Below are 27,967 nucleotides of genomic sequence, written 5' to 3' on the forward strand. Positions count from 1 at the left end.
TGCTTAATGTGAAAAAAATTACACTATCATGAACATAGTATGTACATTTTACTATTCAATTAACATATAAATAAATAAGTTTCCCTCATTCTAAAAAATGATCACATTATACAATCATATTTTTTTCAATGAGATCTCATTCTGGTTTTCTGCTGCCACTAACAGTAGGTATTTCATGGTCAGCCTCCTTTTTGGGATCTGTCATGCCTTTATATCTCTCCCCACGATGTTGTTCCAGGTATGGACCCCAGTTAGAAGCTGGTCTGCAGCAACTTACAAGGCGCTGAAATGCAAAAAGAAAAAATTCTTATCTTAGAATTTAAGTGCTACAATCTGTAAACAAGCAAATATTGAACTTTACTTTCATGTAAATTATTTTTTCTTTACTAACAAAAAATAGGAATCATAGAAAGCTAAAAAGTGATTATCTACATTCCTAATAATGCACAGTTTACCAAGAAAAAAGTATAATCAAATGTAGCTAGTTGCTAATAGAAGTATATTAACTACTAAAAAAAAAAAACTGAGTCTGTAAATGATTTCAAAACAAGGTGTATGAACCTATTAGAGTAACAGAGTGACTATTCTGTACCTTCACTGAATCAGACATTTCCATCCTGACCTTAGGATAAGGACAAGCCGAGGATCTAAACCAGTGTATATGTGGAATGTGTTTCAAGAACAAAGGAAAGGGAGTTCCAGGATCAAGCCATTGATTTGGATTTATTCTTGTATGGACTTAGGAATTTATTTAAATCTAAGGCTCCTGAGCCTACTTTGTCATTGTCCTACTGAGATGTCATAATGAACTTCATACCCCTAGACCTGCATGGAAGAGGGATGACTCAGGGTCTAAATTGGGTTCAAGCTATTTACCAGGATTATTCCAGTATAAAAACACTATTAGGATGTGTATTTTAGCTAGATGAGGTTTAAAAGTAGTGACTATGGATATAAAGCAGACAGGTCATTTGCTTTGTGGCATCTTCAGGGACAATTCAGCACAGGTACAGATGCCATAGCTGTCATATGCTAAGCACTGTAGCAAGGCCTGGAAATACAGCAACAAGTAAGGCAAGAGTTTCCCCACAAGGAGCTTATAGTCTAGTATAGAGAAACACAGCAAATATATAAATAATATAATACCATGTTGTGCACTAGTAACAGATGGTTGTGTCTGTTACTAGTAATTATTTATATTTTATATAATCTCATATTACCACAATATGAATAAACTAATCTTCATTTTGATCATAACTACTTTGTATAATGTATTATAAATTTTAATGCACTCACTTGAAAGATGTTTCCTTTAGCTTGAATTATTTTTATGATAGCCATAATTGGTATCCAAATAATGCAGAAAATAATCATACACCAGCCTAAAGCAACTCCCCAGTCAGGGTATGGAATTGTGCCATAATCAGGTCTATGAAATTGCACCAATGACCAGATTAATATTGCCTGTGAAAGTAAAATATGCAAAGACAAAGCTAAAGATTAGACTTTTATTGCACTAATGATTAGCAATTTGATTCTGTTCCTTAGATGTGATTTGTCAAAATAATCAATATGAAAATATATTCAAACAATGGAGATAATCAGGTAACAAGCCAGAAGATAACAATGTGGAATGAACCAAAATAAATAACTTTGTTTTTACTTTGAATAAATTTGTCCCAAATTAATACCATCATATATTTATAAATCCAAATATTTGTTCAACATATATTTCAACAAAATACTTGACCCTGTATCAGATTGAACGTAAAATAAGATCTGAAATTTTCTGTTATTGGGCTTTTCACTTTGATTTATAATAGTATGGTTTTATTCTATGCCATAGATTTAATCTATATGCCAGCATATAGATTAATACAATGAGAATATGAAGTACACTTTAGTGGGCATGCTTTTCTCCTTGCTTAGGAATTGCTTCTGGCACGAGGCTCCCCTTCTGACACATCAAAAACACATGTGCATTTACACACACTATTGGTGCACATTTACCAAAGCACATTTCACTTACAGCCTCTTACTGAGGAAAAAAAAAATCAATATATGTTTAGGAAAAACAGTGAAATCTGAATCTTAAAGATAGAAACACTTTCAGGCCAAGTTAAAATAAACTGACTAGAAATGTTGAAGTATTAAAACTAATTATTTAGAAATTGGTAAAGCAAAACAAAACCCAATAATTATTTAGGAGTTTCCTTATAGTTAGCTGTTTTTGTTTTACTAAAATCAATGAGAAAAGAATAAATAGATTCATAAGTTTAATTTTAAAATTAAATGGCTTAGCTCCACTAATCTAATTACAGCAATTTAAATGTATTTTACAATTACTATAAATGTACATAACTATAAAAGAATGGAGGAGGGATAGTAGAATCCAATACACATGACTTTATACAAAATAGATGGCAGTGTAAATCATTTCATATGTAATACTTTCTCATTTTAAATTAAATTCAGGTGTCAAACTTATGTAATCAATGAATATGAGCTTCTTTTCTTGTTTTTTGGTTTTTTTTTTTTGAGACGGAGTCTCCCTCTTGTCGTCCAGCCTGGGGTGCAGTGGCATGATCTCGGCTCACTGCAACCTCCGCCTCCTGAGTTCAAGCGATTCTCCTGCCTCAGCCTTCAGAGTAGCTGGGATTACAGGCGAGCACCACCACACCCCACTAATTTTTGTATTTTTAATAGAGACAGGATTTCACTGTGTTGACCAGGCTGGTCTTGAGCTCCTGACGTCAGGTGATCCACCCGCCTCTGCCTCCCAAAGTGCTGGGATTATAGGCGTGAGCCACCATGCCCGGCCAAGTATGCATTTCTTAAGAGATCCAGCTAGACCTTCTATGTTGACAAGGGGGCTTATTTTATTATGGAGACTTGTCAAATGAAAATATTTAGTGGCATTTTCAAAATCATTTAGCAAAAATATGGAGTATCCAAATATTTAAATTGAGCATTATCTAGTTTCAAACTGCTCACTTTCTGAAATTGATTTCATGCTGTTAAAAAATGTAATCCTCTCTACAAACAAATGTGACACTTTAGATTTGAAGGAAATCCTGGATAGAATTACTTAATGGCCTTTTGTAGGAAAGCCTTTGAAGCATGAAGGCAACGAGAACCAAAACACATCTATGAAGCTTTGACACTGCCCCACCCCACAACCATTATTTCTAGTCCACAATCATTCTCCATACAGTGTCGTGTTTATTTTGGTGCTCAGCCATCTACTGTTTTAAATTGATATGTATGTCTCTGGAATAAGAGACAACTTTGAGGCACCAGCCATATATACTTCAGAACTTGAAAGTTATTCAAAATTACTTTGCCTTTTGTCTTCAATGTGAATTATTTATTTTAGAATGTATATATTATTGATATCAAGTTCATGGTATATTATTACTTACAATCAAAAGGATAGGCGTAATGACAAACCAGCAAGCTCTCCACCATAGCCAGAATATCCACCTCTTTGCTCCAATCATCATTTCTATATCCTCAATGAATCTGTTCCCTCCTAAATAAAATAAAGAGTACATTGAGTGCTTGCTAATATTTTCTTCCAGTAACCATTGTGGCATCTGTTGTCTTTCTGTGTCTAAACATTTTTCCGTATCACAACAATGAATCATACACCTGTAATTACCTTTTCTTCATAACATATTTTTGTCCAGTATATTTTATTTTACTATTATAATAGTATAAAAATTAATACTATAATTTGGTGATCATATTGAAAACAAATCAAACTAAACTATTTTAATAAAACTTGAAAATAATTTTATAGTCACTATTTACCATAAATCCAGATGATTCCTACTAGCTCCAGTATAGCTGCAATTAAAATGCCCCATCCAGCGCAGAAGTGGTCAATCAGATGAACCCAGTAAATTCCAGCCTACCAAAAAAATATTGATTACTTCTAAGTATATTTTAACTATGTTTATGATTGATGAGGTATTCAAATTGAATCTATCAATCTTGACATATGCTCTTTAGTTTCACCTCTGCTAAAATGTGAAAAGCAATGTTTCAGATGTAAACCCAAATGTGGTTTTAAATATCTCAAAAATCTTTCAATCTATACTGAGTCACTGGAAAACAATAAACACTTAGAATTGTTGATTATCAAAATGGCATGCATCGTCTGTATGTTCTGTAGTGGCTGCTAAGAAAGGTAGCATGTGTTTAAAGTCTGTAATCTTATTGTAACTGAGGTAACTGTCCATTATTCATCCTCCTCATCTGCAAAGTAGACTTACTATAAAAGTAATAATCAAGAAAACTGGGCCAAAACCCAGAGAACTTTGATCCAAGTCATGCATGGACTTGTCACTAAGCATCCTCTTAAGCCTTGGTTTCTTTAGTTAGGATATAAAGTATGTTCCAACTAATATTTTTTCTATAAAAATAAATGCTGTAGTATACCTGAGTCACACAGACGAGACCAAGGAGAAACAAAACCAAGCAGCAGCCCAAAGTTATGGGAACCCTCAATTTCTTCATCATTTTGGGAAATAAGTCTTGAATCGTTGTTGTGATCGTTTCTTCAGAGGGGTAGAAATGACATGTTATATGTCAACTTATTTGGCAATACTGTTAATCACATAATTCAATGTAACTTAATCAAATTTACAAACACATGTTGAGAAGAGACTCTGAGTCCTGCTCCTTGCTTTTAAAAACCCATAGGGTTATTTCTTTTGGCAGTCACCACTTGTTCTGATGAAAATCAAATGCAGTTCTATTTGTTGTTTTTAGTCTGCTTTATATGATTTTTCACTGATAGTAACTGTAAGGTAACAGTTCTCTATGAGCTGAATTTGTGTAAAAGAAAGAATTCTAATAGGACTTTTAAATAAGGTAAGTATTTGAAAGAGTGGTGTGGAGATAGAAAGGATTCTAGGTTTAGAAATAAATGTTTTCATGAAATAGGGAACTGGCTAAGAGTAGAAGGATGTGTAAATGAAAAGATCAGAAAACATGTTTGAGATTTTAAAGGACTTTGAAAGCCAACCAAAAAACTCTGGACTTTATCCTATAAGCAGAGTAAACTGTGAAAATATTGTATTTGAGAAAGTGGTAGGATGAAAATTGTTTCAGAATTTCCCTAGTCATGTAAGCTAGGTAAATCCCTATGTATGTATAGAAGTATGTAGAAGGATGATCATTGCAGCAGTGTGTTTAGTTTTTTAAAAATTGCATATCATTCATATGCCCATTATTATGGCAACAAAGAGATTGTGATTTAGTTAGATCTACATGCCCATGTATCAGTGGGATTCGTAATGAATGCTAAAACAACTTTCAGAGTCATATAACTTCACATTTATGTGAAACTTTAAAAATGTATGTGTTATTTACAGAAACATATAAAATGCATATAAAAATGGACAAAATAACATACAAAATCCACTCTAAGAGTTGCTTCAAGAGAAAATTGTGAATTAGGAAGAGAAAGACGGAGGACTTCAAATTCACCTGTAACAGTTTATTTTCTTAAAATATCTGAAACAAGTATGATAAAATAGTAATGTGTATTCCTTTTGAGTGTCAGGTGTTTTTCTGTATTTAAATTTTAGTTAAAACAACTTTGAGAAAGATTATGCTGAGATTAACAGCTAGAGGGGGTAATAGGGGTAATAAAAGCACGTTTTCAAGTAGAGGAAACACAAGAGAAATATAAGAGGAATATGTTAACACTGGAAGTATTACTTACCAATTGAAGCAAACTGAGAATCGAGACCCAAAGTTAAAAGCATGAAAAAAAATAATATGGACCAAAATGGACCACCTGGGAGTTGGGCTAGAGCTTCTGGATAGGCAATGAATGCTAAATCAAAACCTATAAAAAATGTATTTTAAATTAGTTACCAAGAATATTCACATGTTTAAACATTTACAAAATAAGATATTTTTTAAAATCTCATCCTATTTGACAACACAATCCATGACGTACATTTTTTTACCAACTATTTCATGTTCCCTTTTTACATTATTTAATTTGGTTGTTTTGTGATGTGATAATGTGAGCATGTGACATGAATTAAGTTAGCAATACAGACTGTAATGTAAATGGTACATTCCTCACATAAGAAATTTTAATTCTTTTTGTAGTTTCATTTAAATTATTTTATTTTTTAAGATTGACAAAGAATAACAACTGTCTTAAATTCCAGAAACATAAATTAGTTCGTATTATCTTAGGCTAGAAACTCTAAAAGAATTGCACTATTAAGAAATATATATTTATGAACTAACTTTTGTTTTTAACTTTCTCTTCAAATGTTTACCCAGAATCACTATATGAATATATGCAAAATCATATATAATAAAAGTATAAATTAAATCTTGTTTTCCATTTGATGTTACCTTTAGAGTGTTTTTAAATTTTATGCCAGTTCTATTTTGTGATCCTCAGTTTTAAGTATTTTTGTTTCTCCAACCTCCCAGAGGACTAACTTAGGATTCATGAAAATTAGCTTTTAGTCTAGGCTCTATCACTTCCTAAATATTTGACCTTCTCCAATACATATATGACCTTTCTGTGCATCAATCCACTTCTGTGTAACTGAGGAGCTAGACACTAGATAATCTACAAGGTCCCTGACATTCTGTTATGAATCACCAGTCTTTCCATCATATGATACTAAGTATAAACAAAATTTTAGTGAAGAATCTCTACTTAAAAGAACCCTAGTATTTTTTTCCCAAGAATCTGTAGCCACATAATCAAGCATCCCTAGCTAATATCTGTAAAGTTAGGCAGTTCACTAAGATTCCTTTAAGGCTATACACACCTGGACACTCCAAGGCACTTGACTCTCTTATCTATATGATGTTCATGTGATTTAAAAATTCAAACTCAATACTGTAATTATACAGAGGGATTTGTATGTACATTTTCTTTCTTTTATAATGCATGGGAAGGGTTTAGCATGATGCCTGAACCTTAAAGTTGTATAGTAAGTGGTTCATATTAAGTACTAACCTAAACATCCTCTCTTCTTCAACAGTGTTTCCCTAATATACTCTTGTTTACATGGATAATCTAAGAATTATTATATTATTACAGCAACCAAATTATATAAGATAAAATAAGGAAGAAAATGCAATATTCTAAATCATGACTGTTTTAAGTAAATTTCTATAAACTACATTAGAGTTTCATAAGTGAGATACATTGAATTAATCAAAGTTGATAATATATAGCATTACATACCTGATTTTACAACTTGAGAAACTTCCTTTCCAGATATATGGGCCATGTGTCCCAATATAGAAAAAATAGCAAATCCAGCAAACACACTAGTGAGACAGTTTGTCAAACAAACTACAATGGCATCAGAGAAGCAGTTGTTTTTGAACTTATTGTAAGATGATAGAGCAACTAAGCCACCCCAAGCCACTGAAAGGGAGTAAAATATCTGAGTGGCAGCATCTTTCCAAACCTACAAGAGAAAATAATTTAATATTTTAAAACATATAATCAATTTTTCACTCATACAAATATTTTACATATGCAAATGAATATATTATTAATAACAATGAAATGAAAACCCACATGCCCACTACTCAGCTTAAGAAATAAAATGTTACAGTCTTTTAAAAGACTTCCTCATCATCATCACCCTTCTACCCACCAGTGGTAATTGCTATCTTGACTTTTGTGTTCATAATTTCTTTGTTCTTTTTTACACTTAGTTTTGAATGTTTTGGAATTTATAGAAAAGTTAATGCATGTAAACATATACAATGTGCCATTTTTTATTGGGTATTGTGAGATTTATCCATCATCAAGTTGAACTATATAAAATGTCCACTTTGTGATTCAAAAGTAAAAGAATATAAGCAAATTCATTTAGTTAAATTAAATATATGTAGTTTTAATTATTCTTTTCCACCTGTTTGTTTGTTTGTTTGTTTTTGAGACAGAGTCTCAGCTCTGTCGCCCAGGCTGGAGTGTAGTAGCAAAATCTTGCCTCACGGTAACCCCCGCCTGACAGGTTCAAGTAATTCTTGTGCCTTGGACTCCAGAATAGCTGGGATTACAAACACATGCCACCACACCCAGCTAATTTTTTGTGCTTTGGTAGAGACGGGGTTTCACCATGTTGGCCAGGCTGGTCTCAAACTCCTGACCGCAGGTGATCTGCCTGCCTCAGACTCCCAAAGTGCTGGGATTACAGGCGTGAGCAACCATGCCTGGCTCTTTTCCACTTCTTTATTACCACACTTCATATGTCACAATTTATCCTTTCTCCTGGTGATGGACATTTAGGTCATTCAGTATGTTGCTATTATGGAGCTGTGAACATTCTTGTATATTCTGTAGGTGTGGAACTGTGATGTCGTAAAGTATATGCATTCCTCCCTTCTAAATCTTGTCAAATTGTTCTTTAAAGGATTATACCATTTTGCAATCCCACCACCTGGGTGTGAGGGTTCCCATTCCTCCACCTACTTGCCAACACTTCATTTTCCACAGGAGTCGTTTTTGTTTCTGTGAAATTCCCAGTCATGTCTTTTGCCAGTTTTTGGTTTGGACTGTCTTACTTGGTTTCTAAAATTCTTGATGTAATTTGGATTCTAATCTTTTGACTATCATATATATTGATATTTTTCCTCCCAATTTGTGGCTTAATTTTGTTTACCTTTTAACATTGTGTCCTTTGATGAACCAAGGTTTTTGTTGTTGGTTTACTGTAGCCGAAGGTATCTATCTTTGACTATATGTGTTAACCTTCATCTCTATAATTTTTTAAAAAACTGCTTAGCCCAAGGTTATAAAGGTGTTATTCTATATTTTCTTCTAAAGGAATTAAAGTTTTGCCTATATTGTTAAATTTTCAATTCACCTAATATTGATATTGTGCATATCAATATATGTGATATGTGAATATGTGAAATTTCCAACTGATGATGTTTCCTAAATGGGATATCAATTGCTCAAGGATAATTGATATTATCAATTAAATAAATTAGATGTCAATTGGATATCAATTCTATCAATTGGATTATCATCTCTTTCCTTATTGATCTGCATTGCCACCTCTGCCACATACCAAGTTCCATTTGTTTTTGTATCTATTTCTGAGACTACTATCCTGTTCCATTGGTCTATATGTTTATACCTATGCTAACACCTCAGTATTTTAATTAGTACAGCATTATAAATATTGTTTCATATCTGGTAGGAGAAGTCCTCTTTACTTCAGATACACCTTGGGATTTTGGCCTTTTTCCTTTCCAAATAAAATTTAGAATCAAATTTCAAGTTCCATAGAAAACTGTTTTGGGATAGATCATGGTTATTTCACTTATATTTAAGAAAATCGTGTTAGAATTTAAATGCCCTCTTATTTCTTAGGCCACTATCCATATTAAGAGATGAACAGCATGCTCATGTTGGTCTCTGAGCTTCTTTTACTTGATATATTATGTGTGCCTGTGTGATGGTGGAAGTGGGTTTGGCAGTCCTGTGTTGTGTAAAAATGCTACTGAATACCATGATGTGTACCTAGGTTGCAAATAAAAATGAAGAGAAATTCCAAACATAGTTTTAATCTCCATATCTATTAATCTCATACCCATATACAAGATTATTACATTATGGATTAGGAAATCGTAATTCAAGTTTTATTAATTGGCTGTGTACAATGGGCTAAAACTGAATCTATGTCTTAGTTTCATCACTGTAAAATGAGGGAGTTAGAAAATAATCTCTGCATTCCTGAAGACTCCTCTATCTATAAATTTGTGTGGTTCTCTACTCTCTTGGAGATCTCAATGAAGTTCAGATATTCCAAGAAAAGGAAAGACACCTGATTATGATTCCATGTTCAGAATATATATTGTGAGGATTGAAGAAAAAAACCTAAGAAAAACAACTGTCATTGCCAGCAAATCCCCCAAAAAAGGAGATGGGTAATGTTATGTTGGAGAGTAGAGGGGTGCGAAGATTAAATTGTATGTTTCACAAGGAGTTTTAGGTTTCACTCTGATTTTTTAAGATGTTAGAATCACTGAAACATAGAACAATATAAAAGTGTCATATAAATTTTTCAGAATAATTTCAAGGAAGTACAAAACCCAGATATCTTAGGCTTGCAAAAACCACTAAAAGAATATCAAAGGGGATTTTTAACTAGGTTCAAAGTCATGAGTTTCAAAAAAAAAAAAGGTGAATCTACTTCTTAGGGAAAATGTGGTGACTCTAACAAGACAGTATAAGAGAAATAATTGAAATAATTGTACATTAGCTCATATTTATATAAAAGCTTGCTATTTCCAAGGTCATTAACATATTTTATCTTGTTCAATAACCTCACATAGAGAAGGTGATGAATGATAATTTCCATTTTATTTGTTTCTTATTTGCCATCCAAAATGGTCTTCAAATGGGGAAGAGATTAACGAACAAGGCTAAAAAGAGTGAGGCCCAAAATAAATGAAGAAGCAAATTAAGATGGCCTGTGAACACATCAAAGTATATTAAGCTCCAAGACTAAAGTAATAAAATTCCATAGATCTAAAATAAGTTAAACCCGTGTGATTAATCATTGAGAGGAAATTACTGAGCACAAAAAAAGGTGACCAATGACCAGAGACTGGCATTTTAGATTTCAGAAAGGTAACTGTAAATTAATGACAGATTCCACAATTAAAAGCTAATAAATTTGGCACTGATCACAAAAAAAATTACAAGAAATAATCACACATCTTCTTGTAAGTATTTAGTAAAGAAGACAGCAGTGGCTGAAAATTAGCATGAGTTCCATGAAAAATACTATAGCAAACTAAAACTAACATCCATTTTGAATAATACTACTAGTTTGGCAGATAATATAGTGTCTCTTGATTTCAACATAAGATTACAGGTTTTTAGTTGAACAGAAGCTTATTGTGTGCTAAGAATATGATGTGACTAGTAAAAAAGTAAAAGCATTCTAGGCCATACTTACAGAAGCATACTATCTGTAGTATACTTACTGTTAATACTCTCAGCAGTCAAATTGTGAAAGATTTTACAAACCACTGATACATTCAGTCATTATATGAAGGTAAAGTTAAAACAGGGTTACCCAATTCTTACTCATGGCACATGTTTCGGTTTTTGGTATAAGTAACAATTTTGGTTATGGAATGTTTAATCCATGTCAAATTTATGTTTTAACTTCACAATTCATTAGGCAAAATTTGATAATATTTTGGGGATATTAAATTTTGAAGAAAATTAAAATGTATATTAGACAAACTTTCAACAGTAATCTCTAAAGCTACTATGAGTTTATCCAATGAATTACATAGTCCTAGTCATCAACTTGCAAATATTTATGCATGAAATATTGTTTTTCATATTAATAAGCCTGAAATTTTGTTGGTCAAATAGAATCAATTTATATGAATAAAAAATGACTTTTAAAATCCTATTTCTAAAAATTATCTATCAATAAAAGAATATTAATGATACATTAAATATTAACTAAGTCAGATATCCTAGTGGATAGAAACTAATAAATTTAACTGTATATTGTTTTGTAAGCTATTACATTACAATACTCATATGGAACCAAAGACGTTTGGCATTTGCTTTTAAGATTTACCTACTCAGATAATCTGAAATCCAAGTTAAGACTCACCTCAGCTTCCCTAAGTTTTGTGAAATTTGACTGTGCTCCAATATAGTATGAAATGCCTTTTGAAGCACCCTCCAGAGTTGCACCTCGTACTAACAAGATCAGAAGGACCACATAGGGGAAAAGAGCTGTAAAATATACCACCTACCAAGAAAAGTAACCAAAAATTAGTAAGTTATTTTTAAAATCATGATGTATAATTGCATACAAGTGAAATTATTAGCCAGTTGAGATTAATTAAATAAAGTGCAGGAGATTTCATAGGGTCTGATGATGTACCAGTGTTAGCGTAATTTCTTATTTGCGTCCTCACCACTCTCAAATAATCCATTTAAAAAATACTTTGATATATTAATAAGCATTTCCTAGGTTTATATTGTAAATAAATAATATATCAGCAGTGATAACTTGGGATCTCAGCAGAATGCTCTCCTAAATATATCCTTATACATGTCTGTGGAGACTGAATGTCTTCTCTCACTAAGTTACTGCATTGAGGCGAGGAGGGAAATGATTTAAACCCTGCATTGGTTAACACATATGCAGCCTTCAAAGAATAGGAAATATTTCCTAGAAGATTTTCAAATTCAAGAAAAGCATATTGAAGTGAATACTGGACATTCGTTACTGTTATCCTTACAGCTACCATTAAGAGAGTTTGATAGCACACACGCAAGTGCGCTGCTTCTGTACTAGATAACACATGGTTCCCAATGAGAAGATTGCCTTTGAGACTAGCTTTGCCTTAATGTGGATGATTTCCTTGATCCATAGATGTCCTGTGTTTTATAATACACCCAAGGAGACGATTTAAACAAGTCATCCAGACACCAATAAAAATTAATTGCCTGGGTAAATGGCCTTTAATGGACTGTTTCAATATTAACATCAAAAGGAAGCCAAGAGTTTCAAAAATGTGGAACTAAAACATTTTGGAAAGTTTTCACTGAATTTGTGATATTCACAGCATTTTTGTAATGTAACAGCATGTCTCATTACAATTTAACATTAACTGGATGTGCCAGATAATGTACTGAGAATACAAAGACAAGATCCCCAGTTATTCCTGTCCTCAACCTTTAAGGAAATTTCCATTGACTAGTTAAAAACACATAGACTTTTTTTTCTGGGTATTGTGTAACTGTTCACAGAGAAAATTTCATATTCTCTTAAATTACCATTATTCTCTCTGAAAGTTTATAAAAGTGAACAATGAAGTGTGAAAATATAACAGAATGCTTTTCAGAAGAGGTCCTTTCACTGAGAGAAACAGTTCTGTGTTCATTTTGGCAATATTTAAGAGAATGAATACATAGTGTGTGTATACACACACACATGTGCACACACACACACACACACACACACATACACACTTCTCTTTCTTCAACTAGGGAATTCCTGATACTATTACTCTATAGAACAAGGATCTAGACTTTTCCAAACCAAACATTGCAATATATGATTCCATTCAAAATGTTTCTTTATATAGTAGGATAGAAAATTTAGTAATATACCCTCAAGCCTCAGAATGCTCTATCAGCTAGAAGGGTCCATGTTTTTAGGAAATGTGCAACTCTAGTACCAGCTTTTATTTTGTTTGTTTGTTTTGTATTTAGCAATAACAGAGATCCTACGTATTTACTTAGAGCTTAAGATGATTACTGAGAAAGCTTTTCACACATTTAAATGCTTCCATTATAGAAAAAAAACATGCTTTTGATAATACTTGATATTGAACTACAATGAAATTGGGAAGCTGCTATATCACTATCTGATGTGTTTTTTAAATTACCTTGCCAGAAGACTTGATTCCTTTAAAAAGTGCTGCTCCAACTATGAGCCAAGCCAGAAGAAGACAAAGTGCTAAATACCACACAATTACTCCAGTCTCATCCATTCCACTTGATCGTTGGAGCGCCACTTTACTGAAACACATAAGCCATTTTATGATCACATAATCACTTGTCTTAAAGAAAATACATTGAATTTTGTAATATCATTTGTCCATGTGGAAACTTCATGAATATTGTATCTTATTAATAGATCAAAATTCTGTGAGCCTTTATGGATAGAGACTATCAATGAAGAGGCACAGATAGTTCATTAAATGACCAGCCTCCTAACTTCAGAGTTAACCACATCCAATCCAAAGTTTCAAACCATAGAATTAAAGATCTATTGATTCTTTTAGCTATTACTTTCCTCTAGTTCAAGATCCTTTATGTAAAGAAATTGACTTTATATCAGATTTTATTTCACTATTGCAGTATTTTTCTCATATTAAAATAATGAGGAAAACATTTGGATTATAGTAAATATTTTCTCATTCCATACTTATAGCTATCATCAAACTCAAATGATCCTGTTATTCACACCTTTTCCACAGACTTTATGTAAAATTCCAAGATTCTCACTAGGTACATGCATAGATCTAGGATCTTATTTCTAAGATTGAAGTTTGAGAACATTTGAAGATCCAAAGTCTAAAAGAGTTACAAAGGTCATTAACATGTGAATGAAGAAGAGATCATTTAGCAATAGAGTCAACAATATTAGGTAAAGGTAATGCATAGGTATAGAGTAAGTAAAGAGAGATCATTTAATAAAAGTAAATATAAGCCTACATATCTATTCTTACCATATAATGACAATGGTAAACAAAATTGATGAGGAATTACACTTTTCTAAAAAGTAATCTTACTCATCACCCAACTATTTATCATTACAACTTGATCATGGCAGTCTAAAATTTGGATATTATTTCTTCAAAGCAATTTCCTAACTCACAGCTAATAAGCACTTAGTAAATCAGTACATGTTCTGCCCATTTAATAACTAATTTATAAAAGACACATTGCTAACTATGAGCTAATTTTGCAGATAACTACTAATAACATGGCATAGGTAAACATTTGAGTTAAATGAAATATAATTTGCTCTGACTTCCCTTTTTCTATTTATGTGAATTAAGGAGGGGTTGATTAATATTTTGTTGTTTTATGTGAATTTTAAGAAACATCTCTTTAAAAGTAAATCATCTAGCATACTTACTTCCAATATTGTTCACTGGGAAGCTGCCCTGGCTGATAAATTTCACTGCCATTGATGCAGGTAAAATTATTGATGTCTACCCAGCTTTTATTTATTTGGATAATCTCCAGTATTCCGTTATTTATTGTACTCACATTACAGTGTGTAACTAAAGATGATAGAAAAAAATATATAGACACAGACATGTACTTAGTTTTAGAAGAGTACTTTCCTGGAAAAAAAGTTTTAATGATAAATTATTTAAATTACCACCAAAATTGTTACTTGGAGAAAGTGGAGTAGAAATCTTACAGATGGAATAAGCTATGTACATTCAGGGTTTTAAAATCTTGTCTACTAAACTAGGAGGGATTACAAAACTGCCTGCCTTTGTAAACCATGATTATATTTACAGTAACAACAGGTATAGAGTAATAATTGTTTCAGTTGCAGTATAGTGCTCTAACAAACTTTTGGTATGTGGAATTACGGATCCAACCTATGTTTATAAATAAATTAAAGCCTTTAAACTCAGAAGCATTACATATTTATAAATTTATCCTCTGATGTACATAGGTAATTAAAATGGTAATAATCTATGACATGGATGGTACATTATCCCCAAAATTAGCAACATATGACATGAACAACATCTACTGTCTCCTGAGACACACACAACTATCAGGGATAGCACTTTCCTCCCTTTGTCATTTTCTCAGTTTCTCCTCTCCTGCCCAGAACTTGGGCCTGGAAGAAGTACTCCTAGGCAAGATTGAGCCTTCCTGGCTGCTTTCAGAGATTAACACATTGTATTACTTATTTTTCAGATTATATATGCTATCTTCTGCTTTCACCAGTGACCTTTGGACTACTTAAAAATGTTCCTAAATTACTTAGAGAATGATTTCACCCTTCAAGCACATAAAAAAAAATAAAAGAATTATTTGGGGGTTGACAAATTTTACCTATTGGTGATCTGCTACAGTTTTTATCTGACCACGAAGAACAATTTTTCCATGGTAGTTCACTTTGAAAAGAAGCAAACATGTAGTAAAGACTATAGGCAATTATGACATTGTAATAGATTGTCACAAAAATGGATATCAGGACCATTGTAATTCCCACACCTGGAAAAAAAGAACAATTAAAATAAAAACCAAACTCACGTGAAATTTATTTTGCTAATTCATAAAAAAAATGTATCTCAATTACCACAAAATCAATTGTAAAATAAAAAAGACTGTTTCTGGATGGGCGCGGTGGCTCAGGCCTGTAATCCTAGCACTTTGCCAGGTTGAGGCAGGCGAAACACTTGAGGGCAGGAGGTCCAGACCAACGTGGCCAACGTGGTTAAACCCCATCTCTACTGAAAATACAAGAATTAGCTGACTGTGGTAGCTCACACCTGTAATTCCAGCTACTTGGGAAGCTATGGCAGGAGAATCGTTTGAACCTAGGAGATGGAGTTGAGATCTACCACTGCACTCCAGCCTGGGCAACAGAGTGAGACTCTCTCAAAATAAATAAAGACTGTTTTGAATGACTTTTTTTCTTTTTTCTTCCTGGGAGAGTAGGGGTTAATGCTGTCTGAGCAATTTTCTTCTAAATTTAAATTCATTTTTATGATTGGCTTTTGGGTGCAGGTTTTCAGTTGATTAGAAAGGGTTTTAAGGCCAAGGCCAGAAGACTTGTTTTAAGCCCATCAAATTCACATAAAGCAAAACCCACGTCTATTACTTTTTCTTATTAAGCCTACAAATTATTGTCAGATAATGCAAAGCAGACATTCTTTAGACAAAAAAAAAAAAATTCAAAGCTCATATCTTATTTACTCACTGAACATTACAATATTTATCTACAAATCAACATTTTGAAAAGTAGAAAATGAAGCCTCTAAATTAATGACTTCAAGGGATGGTGTACATATTTTTACAACTATGTGTAAAGAAAATTAAATAATTCAATGAAAATCTGAATTTAAATATCCAAAATTTCCTTAACTAGGTAGTTTCAGAATGCAGTTTAGCATGCTGAATATAACTCCTATGCTTAAAACTAGCTTTTAAGGTAGTTTCCTCACTCTTCCAGAACAATATTCTATTCACGAATTTATTTTTGATGTTGCATCGAAAACAATTTTCACAAGCTAGAATATACCAAAATTATATTTAATATTCAGACAAAAGAGGTAATTTGATGTTTAATAACAATGAAAGCATTTGTTAAGCTTTACCAGTGTCCTATTAGGAGCATCCAAGAAAAAATAGTGGCCTACCTTCAACTTTTCTGAATGAGGCATTGTAAAAGATATTCAAAGGCAGTAGGACAAAGACTAAATATGAAGTAGAAAAAAGTCAGAGACTTTAAATTAGAGCACTAGATCATGTGCCAAAATAATTCAAAAGGTGAAAATAGGAAAATAATGATACCCTTATAACTGTCTTTAGTGTGCTTTCTAACCCTTCCCATTTCTGCAGCCCAGGATAAACAGAAATAAAAACATCTGATTTTTAAATTCTATAGTGGCAAACTGTGCAGAAACACAACAATAATGCATGTTTACTTTGCCTTAAATTGTGAGAATAAGCAATTTTTTCTTCCTCATAGTGAAGGTAGCTATATGCACAAATATACTAATAACCATGGTGAAGAAAATGCTTTAATACCAACCTTGAAACAATGGAAGAATCCTCCAAACTGAAACTGGACCTAAGCTAGCAAATTGTCCCAGTGAACACTCCAGAAAGAACAAAGGTAAACCAGCCAATGCTAGCATAATTGCATAAGGTATCAAGAAGGCACCTAAAAAAGGTAAGAAAGAACCAAAGCACTATTACACGTCAAAGTCTTGATGGCACTTTGACAACCAGCATAACATTTTAAAAGCATCCTGATACAGTGGAATCAAAGTGTGCTGGGTTTGAGCCTAAAATTCACTATTTTCTATGAATAAGTAGTTGATTCTTTAAATCTTGGATTTCTCATCTATGAAATGGGGATACTAGTATTACCTAATGAGGTTGTGGTTATTACAAATAATAAAGTATAAAAACTTAACCAGAGGAATTGAGTGATCCCAGGCACTGGAGCCAGATAGACCTAGGTTGAAATCCTGGCTAGCAGCATTTACCAGTTATGTGACCTAGGGCAACTTACCTAATGTCTGAACCTTGGATTCCTTATAAAAGGGGAGAACAATACCAACTCAGTTTGTGGTAAGGGTTCAAATACAGGGCCTATGTGAAAATGCCTGCCAAAATGGCAGGCACACAGCACATGTTCAACATTGCTTTTCCTCCTTTCTCCTTTAAAAATAAATGGTCTATTTTTAAGACTAGGGGTAAAAATGCTACTGTGGCTCAGAGTGTAAGTTACTGAAATTAGGTTTATTGTTCTCCAAAGAGTCACAAGGTTCTTCACTCAATATTAATACCAAACGTATTGGTTTTGTTTGAAGACTCTGAATTTTGAGACATACTTATTAACTTTCAATTTGATGAAGAATAATTCCCCCACACTAGATGATTCATCTCCCCCCTTCTTTTAATCTTTTATCATTTTCCTTTTTTTTTCTTTCTACTTTTGGGGCATAGTATTTTTCATTAGAAGCTTTGCCAAATTATAGGTTGAAGCCAGGACAGAATATTAAACTTATTGATAAAACATTCTAGAAGTATCGATGAAGTTTAATAAGGAATGTAGAATCAGTGGATAAAAATGGGTTTTCAGATTATGTACATTTTATTTACTCATATTACAGTTTTGCCTCAACTATTTTTCATATTATGATACTGTGTAACATCACACCTAAAAATAACATTTTTTTCAACTCTCAGAATACATCTACTACAAATGAGTCTATGAAGTACTTGTTATTTATTCATAGGTAACTGACTTACTTTAATGCTAACCCTGTAAGTCACGAGACCATAGGGAAAAATATGTTTGTAAAGATGTGGCAATGCACATACCATCTTTACTATGACTAATAGAAGTTCAAGTCCTGTGAAAGACAAACATGAAGAAAAAATACAGAATATCCCTGTTTAACTACAATAAACAAGTTTAACCAGCTGAGTGTGAACAGGTATTTTTCTTTACAAAAAGATTATTTTCTTCAGTGTTATGTCTGATGTCTCAGCTATTACTATTAATACTATCCAAGTTGATAAATTGTCAATACCGCAGACCTAGACCCTAAAGTGACAGTTCTCTTTCACAAACTGTTAAAAAGAATATACAGATAAAAGTGTTTCCAGGTTTTAGAAATAATTTTTAAACCTGACCATATTATTAAACCTAATTAGCATTTAACAAATTTGAATCTCACTTTCCTCTTCTAGTCTTGGACAAAAGAAGAAGCATTGAGAGTGTTAACTTAAAAAACTGAAAACCAGTATGGCATATTAAATTTTAGAGGAAATGATGAAAAAGATAATAGTGTACAATTAATATTATTTTTGTTTTGACTGTATTTTGAAAGTTTCTATTAAAACTAGTTTAGGCCGGGCATGGTGACTCATGCCTGTAATTCTATCACTTTGGGAGGCCAAGGTGGGTGGATCACAAGGTCAGGAGTTCAAGTGCAGCCTGGCCAAGATGGTGAAACCCCGTCTCTACTAAAAATATAAAAAGTAGCCGGGCGTGGTGGCAGGCACCTGTAATCCCAGCTACTGGGGAGGCTGAAGCAGAGAATTTCTTGAACTCGGGAGGTGGAGGTTGCAGTGAGCCAAGATCGTGCCACTGCACTCCAGCCTGTGTGACAGAGCGAGATTTCATCTCAAAATAAAATAAATTTGTTTAATATAGTTCCTAGAAATTTATGGCAATTACTGGGCCTATGTATGATGTCAAGGCACAGGGGATTTCTTACTCTAAACAGGAGTTACAAGAGGCTCAAAATGAGCCAGAGTGCTTCTCTTCACCACACTGGACCTTAGGACATAGATATAAACAAAATTGTAATTTCCGATGCATTTTCCAGCTGACTGAATGACCCAGCTTCTAGATAGGGGAATTTATGCTACTGACACTTAAAGTGTTTAATAAACAGAATTCTTTTCTTAAGTCTCTGAAGACCACTGTGAATATTTTAATGTAACCAATTAACAAGAAATATGATAGAAATATCACCACACAAAATCCTATTATACTAAGAAAAATAATTATAGTGGCACAGTCTCACTGGCACCCAGTTATGAAATATAAGGGCATTTCACCTCTATACTTCTAATAGAACCTGTAATTACAAGTAAATAAAATATAGTGTAAGTGAAAAAGTTGTTTGGACATTACTAGAGAATTGTGCAATTCATTTTCTTTCCCATTGTGTGTCACCTCAAAGTTATATTTCTCTCCTTATTCTAATTGAGTCTACCCTAATGATCTACAAGGTATAAACATCATTTTTTTGCAGGAATAAAACATCAATCCTTGAACTAAATTATTTCAATTTAGAATGATCTTCTACATAGTCAGTCCAGTTTGGAATACAGGTAACTTAATATTGCAGCTTAAAATACTAAACCTTTAATTTTTGAATCATCTCTTTCCACACTTAAATCACCACAATATAATGCATTATTTTAGTTAAACAAATAATTGATTTGAGCTTCTTAATTGAACTTGATTTCTCTGTTTATTTCTGATTCAGCTATAAATTAAGCAAAGCACAATTTGAGTCTGAACAGATTATCACAGAAACATGCATAAATTAGGAAAAGTATGTCATAGTTGAAGATTACATGAGATCTCAAATCAGAAGCTTACAAGGCTAAAAATAAAGCTTTTATCAAGTTTATATCTGAGAATTTTGTGAAACTAGCTTTCTAACTTGAGCTAGTAGCTCAGACTAATTAATAAATTCAATATGCTTTTTTCTCATTCTCCCACTAACCAAAACTATCAACTATCATATGCCTTCCTTCAATGTGTAAAACATCCTCAGAGGCCATACAGCATCACATTTAAAACTGGAGGGAAAAGCGAAGGTGTGGGGTGGGGGTGAGATAGAATACCTCCACCATTGTTGTAGGTCAGATATGGAAATCTCCACACATTTCCCAATCCCACTGCGTATCCAACCATAGATAGAAGATAATCCGATTTTTTGGACCAGTTACCACGGTCCTGATTCTCATCATTTTCACCAACATGGAAATTCTCTGATGAAGCTGACACTTTCTGGGGAAGAGAAAACATCGACAGCTTTTCTTTCTACTATTACAAATTCCACAGAAGCTTAATTTCACAAATCCTTAGAACAACAGAAAAATGGGGGGAACAAACCCTGAAAACCATAGCTGAGGGGAATGCTTTAGAAAGTTGGGGAGATCTCTGCTGATAGCTGCTTTTACTTTACAACATTTGCCCCTTAGAGTGAGCATAGTTCTGTAGGTAGATATGTTTACTACTCCATCAGCTGAGATTATCCAAATTTTGGTAAAAACTTTAAATGTGACACCAGTGTGAGGCACAAATGAAAGCAGACAAAGCAGGTTGGAAATACAAAGGTCTCTGTCACAGCAGTGTGAGGGGCAAATGAAAGTAGACAAATCAGGTTTCAAATACAAAAGTCTTAAAGATGAATTAGATAAAGTCATTACTACTGATATTGTAGCAGATCTTTGAGCAGGATCAAATGTAGTTTCTACTGGAAAAAAAGCAAACGAACAAGAATCCATAAACTTTTCTTATGGCGTGATAATATTGGATGTATCAAGTTAAGGGTAGTTTAACTTTTATCTGTCTTATAGATTAAAATCAGTGCTTTTCTAAAAGCCATGGAATAATGTGCAGAAACAAATTCTCCTGTCTCACCAGATGGAGTAGCTCTCTCTCCACTTGGGAGGGGGAGGAGGGATAGGGGTTCTCCCAACCTGCTCACTGCTCTGGGGTATGGAGGGTTCCTTGGGTCAGTTAAGGACAGTATACTTTTGCACTTTTCTCTAGCATATGGACACAGTTAGGAAAGGGACAGAGAACAGGATTTTATGGGTACTCCCCAGGCAGAGGATGAGGTGGCCCTGAGTCTTCTAGCTATGAGAGTAAGAGTTTTTCTTTTTTCTCTTCTCTATAGTTATATCTCAGGCACACTTAATAGTTGAACAGAAATGTGGAGAACAAGGAAAAGTCACAGAAAGCAAAAACTGAGACTAGCAACTTCCCTTAAGTTTTCCACTCTCAGGCCCTCCACACCTCCCGCAGCTCCCAGACCCCTACCTCCATCCCCCTGCACTTGAAGAAACTCAGGCACTTCAACTTGTCCATGGTTGAAGCTGGCTCCGCCTCGCCTCCTCTTGCAGTCTGGCTGAGCTTGACCGGTGGCAGGTGCACACTCCCCTGTTCCTACTTGCCAGAGTGAGCCACCTTGCCCAGGGGTCGGACCATTTATGGAGAAGCTCTCTCCGCCCCCTCTGGGTGTCCAGTAGTGTCAATTACCGGAAGGGACTAAAGTGAACCTTTGAAAACCTCAGGTAAGCCTACATGTAGCAATCTCCTGCCCCAGCCCTGAGAAAGGGCTGGGCTGCTGGAGAGCAGAGCAGTCTGAGCCGAGATGACTGACAGCCTTTGACTCAGAACTGTGTAGGTGCCTTTGCAATCTAGTCTCCTTCCTGGGTTCCCTGTTTCCTCCTAACCTCGCCTCTCAGTCTGGTCTCTGTTCTGGGGCCAAGTGTTGATCTCCACAAGTGCTGGAGGGAGAAGAGGGCCATCCTGTTCCCCAAAATTCTCCTGAACAGACCATACCACACTAGGTCCTCAGATTTCCCAGAGTTTTGCCCCTCACTAGAAAGCACTTGATTTCCTGGGGCAAACGCTGCTCCCAGAGGAAAAGCCCCTGAATTGGGCACCTTGAAAAGCAGCCAGGTGAGATAAGATTACCCAGCTGGCTCTGCCTGAAAAGAGCAACTTGGAACCTATGTCTCGGGCTCCCTTCTCAGCCTTCAGGACAGCTTTGCCTTTTACAGGGATTGCTTTGTGTGGTATTTCAAAGAAGCCAAACACAAACAAATTATTGAGTAGGTTTATGGGAAATTCTAACCCTAACAAAGAACCACTTTCTGTAAGAAAGATGAGGCTTAGAAAGTAAACTATGAGGAAACATCCCAGCATGACCAGGGAGGAAATATTATAATGTGGTTTACTAATGGAATGCCTTTTCATCAGAAAACTCAAAGGATTTAAACTCAGTCTGCCCAGGTAAGAGATAGTGATGGTGGTTCTATGAAGCACAGCACAAATTCATGCACACAGAGGACTGAACAAATAGGCAAATTCTGTACCCAATGTACAGCTTCTTTGTTCTCCACTGACAGATAAAATTTTTCATTTACAGTAGAAATATGCCCTAGGGAATCTAGGCAGGTAAGGTAGAGAAAGTCCGTGAAAGATGTAAGGTGCTAGTAAGGAAAGTATCAGTAAGTTTCACTTAACTTTGTCTTGAACATAACAAAGGCTGATGTGCATGTGTGTGTGTACGCATATGCATGTACCAATGGGGAATTGGGGGAGGAAGAGTGCTAATGCATGAGTGCGTGCCTATTAGTCCTATATACTACTGGTGTGACCTAAAGGCCAAGAGGAAACATAGAAGGGAGAGAAGCAAGAAGGGCTTATAAACCTCCTTATAAAAGGAAGAGCTAAAAAGCAAATCGAATAGCATTTACTAAACTATCAAGTCCCATATAAATGAAAGGGGCCCACCTTGCGGTATTGAAAACAATTGGTAATCAAGGGAATAGAAAGAAAACAAGAATCATAAGGATAGAAAGATTATGGGGATCACAAGGTGTATTAGTCTGTTCTCTTGCAGCTATGAAGAACTGACCGAGACTGGGTAATTTATAAAGGAAAGAAGTTTAATTGTTTCATGGTTTCACATGCCTGGGGAGGCCTCAGGAAACTCACTTCATGGTGGAAGGGAAAGAAAACACATCCTTCTTCACATGGCAGCAGGAGAAGTGCTGATCAAATGGAGAAAAGCCCCTTATATGACCATCAGATCTTGTGAGAACTTACCATCATGAGAACAACATGGGGGTAACCACCCCCATGATTCAATTACTTCCCACCAGGTCCCTCTCACCACACGTGGGGATCATGGGAACTACAATTTAAGATTACATTTGGGTGGGAACACAAAGCCCAGCCATATCACATGGCAAGGGTGTTTGTTATACAATGGGACCAATTTTCCCTGCCTATTATGCAGTAGAGAAGTTTCTATCACCTTTGAAAGTTGGAGCATTTAACACACAAAATGTAAGACAGATTTTAGATAATATACTTCTGTTTGAGGGGAGGTAGGATTATTCCCATTACCATGCTTTGCTTTTCATAAACTGGCTCCTGACTACCTCTTTAGTATCATCTATTCCTATTCCTTGTCTCAAACGCTTACTGTGTATGTCCTTTTCTGTGCGTACACAAACATGCTGTTTCTCACCTCAGTGCCTTTGCTCATGCTATTGCTTCTTCTGGAAATTCCCACCCTACTCTTCATTTGGCTACTACTCATCCTTTAAAACTCTGCTTGGGTGTCCTCCTCCAGGTCTTTTCACAATAGTTCCTCCTTTATTACAGCAGTCTAGATTTAGATGTCTCTCTTCTGTGTTCCTATGCACCCTATGTTCTTTTTATATTGTGTGAAATTACTTGCTTATCTTCCTCTAGGCTACCAGTTCTTTGAAGACAGGGAAATTGTGTTAATTCTTCCTGTATTCCACACATCTAGCACAAAACCTGATGCAGAGTAGGCACTCAGTAAATATTTATTAGAAAATTTTAATCAGACAAGTAATTTAATGACTTTGTTGCCAAATAAAAGGAAAGGACACCTGGTCTATAATTCACTCTCAAAGACTCATGAGATCCAAGAGCATATTTTCTCTTCTTTGGGCCCCTATTTATTAACTGATAAACAAATTATGTTTGTGTATTATTGATTTGAAACTTGAAAGAAGTATAGAAGTTGTATGGGCAAAAGAGAGAGGGAACTATGTAAACTCAATCACAAGAATACGAATGAGCATTGTGTGGGAAAACAGAAGAAGAATGCTCATTATTGGAGTAATAAAAAATAAGGAGAGAGAGAGAAAGCATGACCATTCATCTGCCTTGCAATCTACACCTAAGCCATGGTCTGAAAGGCAATAGTAAAATGATTGTTAACTTGGGCATGACACATGGGAAGCTCTGCTTTAGCTGTGCAAAAACACCTCAACATTATAATTAACGACCCACATGCATTACGTTGTTCAATGTGAGACTTTTAAACATGGGCCATCCCTGCTAGGACACACACAACAATAGCCATGAGCCTGATTTGCTTTTGTTTGTTTGTTTAAAAAAAAAAAAAAAAACATTGTCAGAAATTGAGATAGTTTGGTGGTTGGCACTGTGTTTCCACCCAAATCTCATCTCAAATTGTGATTCCTGCATGTCAAGGGAGGGACCTGGTGGGAGGTGATTGGATCATGGAAGCAGTTTCCCCCACGCTGTTCTGGTGATACTCAGGGAGTTCTCATGAGATCTGATGGTTTAAAAAGTGGCAGTTCCCCTTCTCTCTCCCTCTCTCTCTCTCTCTCTCTCTCTCTCGCCACCTTGTGAAGAAGGTGCTTGTTTCTTTTTCCCCCTCCACCATGATTATGAGTTTCCTGAGGCCTCCGCAGCCATGTGGAACTGAGAGTCACTTATTTATAAATTATCCAGTCTCAGGTAGTATCTTTATAGCAGTGTGAAAACAGACTAATACAGCAATTGAAAGATTTAGTTAGTAATAAATTAGTAGCAACCAAAAGTCAGCTCATAACTGTGATTTTGTCCAGGAAACAAAGTTAAAATAAAAATTGATCCAATAGTTACATCCCATATTCTTCTTCTTTCTCACTAAAATTATGTCATTAACCATGGAAGTTGTCTTCAGTCTCATATTTAAGGTGATGAACACCCCAATTACCCTGATTTGATTATATGAATGTAGCAAATTATCCATCACATGTACCCCAAAAATATATACATCAAATATGTAATTTAAAAATAAAAGAGAAGCCATTTGAACACTTTCATGAAACCCAATGCCTTATTGAGGAACTACATTATTTTTTAGCCCTCTCCTGAAAGAACTCTTTTCAACTTCACCAGCTGAAAGTGTGAAAGAATGAAGAAGAAAGACTAGTTGGTCTACAGTAAAAATAAATAATATAAATTCCTATCTTAGTAAATGTAAATACATGAATTAAGCATTTGAAGTTTATGGTTTCAGACATTAACCACTTTACTGTAAATCAGACTCTACCCATAGTCAAAACATTACTAAGCTTTTCTCGAAAAGGTTCCTATAATTCTAAGAAGCAAGACTTACTTAAGAAAATTTTGTTGTCAGCCAAAGAAGTCGTGATTCTCTAGCAGTATCAACTAGTGAATTGACAGAGAACACACATCTTGCTTTCTATAGAATATAAAGGACAACATGCTATAGAATCTTGAAAGAAAATAATAGCTCCTGATGCATAATTTCATATTGGTTGTTTCCAAACAGGGAAAGTTAATTTGTTAATTTTATGTTTTTGTTACATTGCCTGTAGCATAACATAACACTTTAAGTTTAAACTTTATATTGAAGTGTAACATGCATAATAAAAATGCACAAATTACAAATATACAACTTGATGAGTTTTCGCAAACTTAACACTCCCATGCAATTAGCAGTAAGTTCAGGAAACAACATTACCAGAACCCCAGAAGACCTCTTATTACCCTCCCCACTATCTTGAGTTTTAACACCATACGTTAGTTTTGCCAGTGTTTGAACTTTTAACAAGTGGAATATTGTAGTATATACACTTTTATGTCTGACATCTTTCACTCAATCTTATGTTTTAGAGGGTCTTTCATACTGTTACATGTACCTGTAGTTCATCTATTATCATTCTGTATCATATTACAATGTGTGAATATGCTACTATACAATAAATACTAAATTCACTTAACCATTTTACTGATGAACATTTGAGCTGTTTCCAGATTAGAGCTATTTTGAATAGTCCTGCTATATATTTAGGCAAAACCCTGTCTCTACTAAAAATACAAAAAATTAGCTGGGCATGGTGACGGACACCTGTAATCCCAGCTACTTGGAAGACTGAGGCAGGAGGATCACTTAAACCTGGGAGGCAGAGGTCGCAGTGAGCAAAGATCATGCCACTGTACTCCTGGCTGGGCAACACAAGCAAAACTTCTCCAACAAACAAACAAAGAAAACTCCTTGCTCATACATAAGAAATAACTCCTTATTCATTCAAGTTTTATCATGAGATTGCGGCAATTCAGTTACCTCTTCAGGCTGTACTTCTAATTCTAGTTCTCTTGCTACTTTCACCACATTTGCAATTACTTCCACCACATTTGCAATTACTTCCACCACTGACATCTTGAACTCCTCAAAGTCATCTATGAGGGTTTGAATCAACTTCTTCCAAACTCTTGTTAATATTGGTATTTTGAACTTCTCCCATAAATCATGAGCGTTTTTAATGGCATCTAGAATGCTAAATCCTTCCCAGAAGCTTTTCACTTTACCTTGCCTAGATTCATCAGAGGAATCACTATCTATGGCAATTATAGTTTTACAAAATATATTTGTTAAATAATAAGCCTTGAAAGTCAAAATCACTCCTTGATCTATGAACTGCAGAATGGATGCTGTGTTAGCAGGCATGAAGAGAACATTAATCTCCTTGTTTTACTGGGTGGCCAGGTACTTTGTTAGTGAGCAGTAATGTTTCTAAAGGAAAATTTTTTTCTGAGCAGTAGGTCTTAACAGTGGACTTAAAATATTCAATAAACTCTTTGGTAAACAGATGTGCTGTCATCCAGACTTTGTTGTTCCATTTATAGAAAACAGATAGAATAGATTTAGCATAATTCTTAAGGACCTTAGGATTTTCAGAATGGTAACTGAGCATTGGCTTCAACTTAGAGTCACCAGCCATATTAGCCCCCTACCAAGAGAGTCAGCCTGTCATTTGAAGCTTTGAAGTCAGGTATTGACTTCTCTAGCTATGAAAGTCTTAGATAGTATCTTCTTCCAACAGAAGTCTGGTTTGTCTACACTGAAAATTTGTTATTTAATGTAGCCACCTTCATCAATAATCTTAGCTAAATCTTTGGCATAACTTGCTATAGCTTCTATATCAGTACTTGCTGCTTCACCTTGCACTTTCCTGTTATGGAGATGGCTTCATCCCTTAAACTTCATGAACAAGGTCTGGTAGCATCACACT

General features: G+C 34.6%; 1 protein-coding gene across 1 annotated transcript; it reads right to left on the reverse strand.

The window, feature by feature from the left end:
* Window positions 1-99: 99 nt before the first annotated feature.
* SLC6A14 (solute carrier family 6 member 14) lies at window positions 100-27,402 on the reverse strand. Its single transcript, XM_064383855.1, has 14 exons — window positions 27,019-27,402; window positions 20,702-20,867; window positions 17,355-17,486; window positions 15,650-15,811; window positions 14,706-14,853; window positions 13,447-13,579; window positions 11,658-11,798; window positions 7,238-7,466; window positions 5,735-5,860; window positions 4,444-4,562; window positions 3,814-3,913; window positions 3,423-3,532; window positions 1,297-1,464; window positions 100-283 (listed from the first exon to the last, which is right to left on the reverse strand). The coding sequence occupies exons 1-14, from the start codon at window positions 27,400-27,402 to the stop codon at window positions 137-139; spliced, it is 2,265 nt and encodes a 754-aa protein (XP_064239925.1). The 3' UTR covers window positions 100-136.
* Window positions 27,403-27,967: the final 565 nt, after the last annotated feature.

This window comes from Aotus nancymaae, unplaced genomic scaffold (genome assembly GCF_030222135.1).
Source record: "Aotus nancymaae isolate 86718 unplaced genomic scaffold, 86718_ANA_hifiasm-v0.15.2.pri h1tg000004l, whole genome shotgun sequence".
Classification (NCBI taxonomy): Eukaryota; Metazoa; Chordata; class Mammalia; order Primates; family Aotidae; genus Aotus; species Aotus nancymaae.

Bases quoted from the DNA above. Each gene is read 5' to 3' on its own strand.
- SLC6A14 (XM_064383855.1), bottom strand. From the start codon at position 27,402: ATGCCTGCTAACACAGCATCCATTCTGCAGTTCATAGATCAAGGAGTG. The intron at 11,799-13,446 runs GTAATTTAAAAA...TTTTCTTGGTAG, and splicing joins GAATCAAGTCTTCTGGCAAG to GTGGTATATTTTACAGCTCT. The intron at 284-1,296 runs GTGAGTGCATTA...TTTGCATTTCAG, and splicing joins CTAAAGGAAACATCTTTCAA to CGCCTTGTAAGTTGCTGCAG.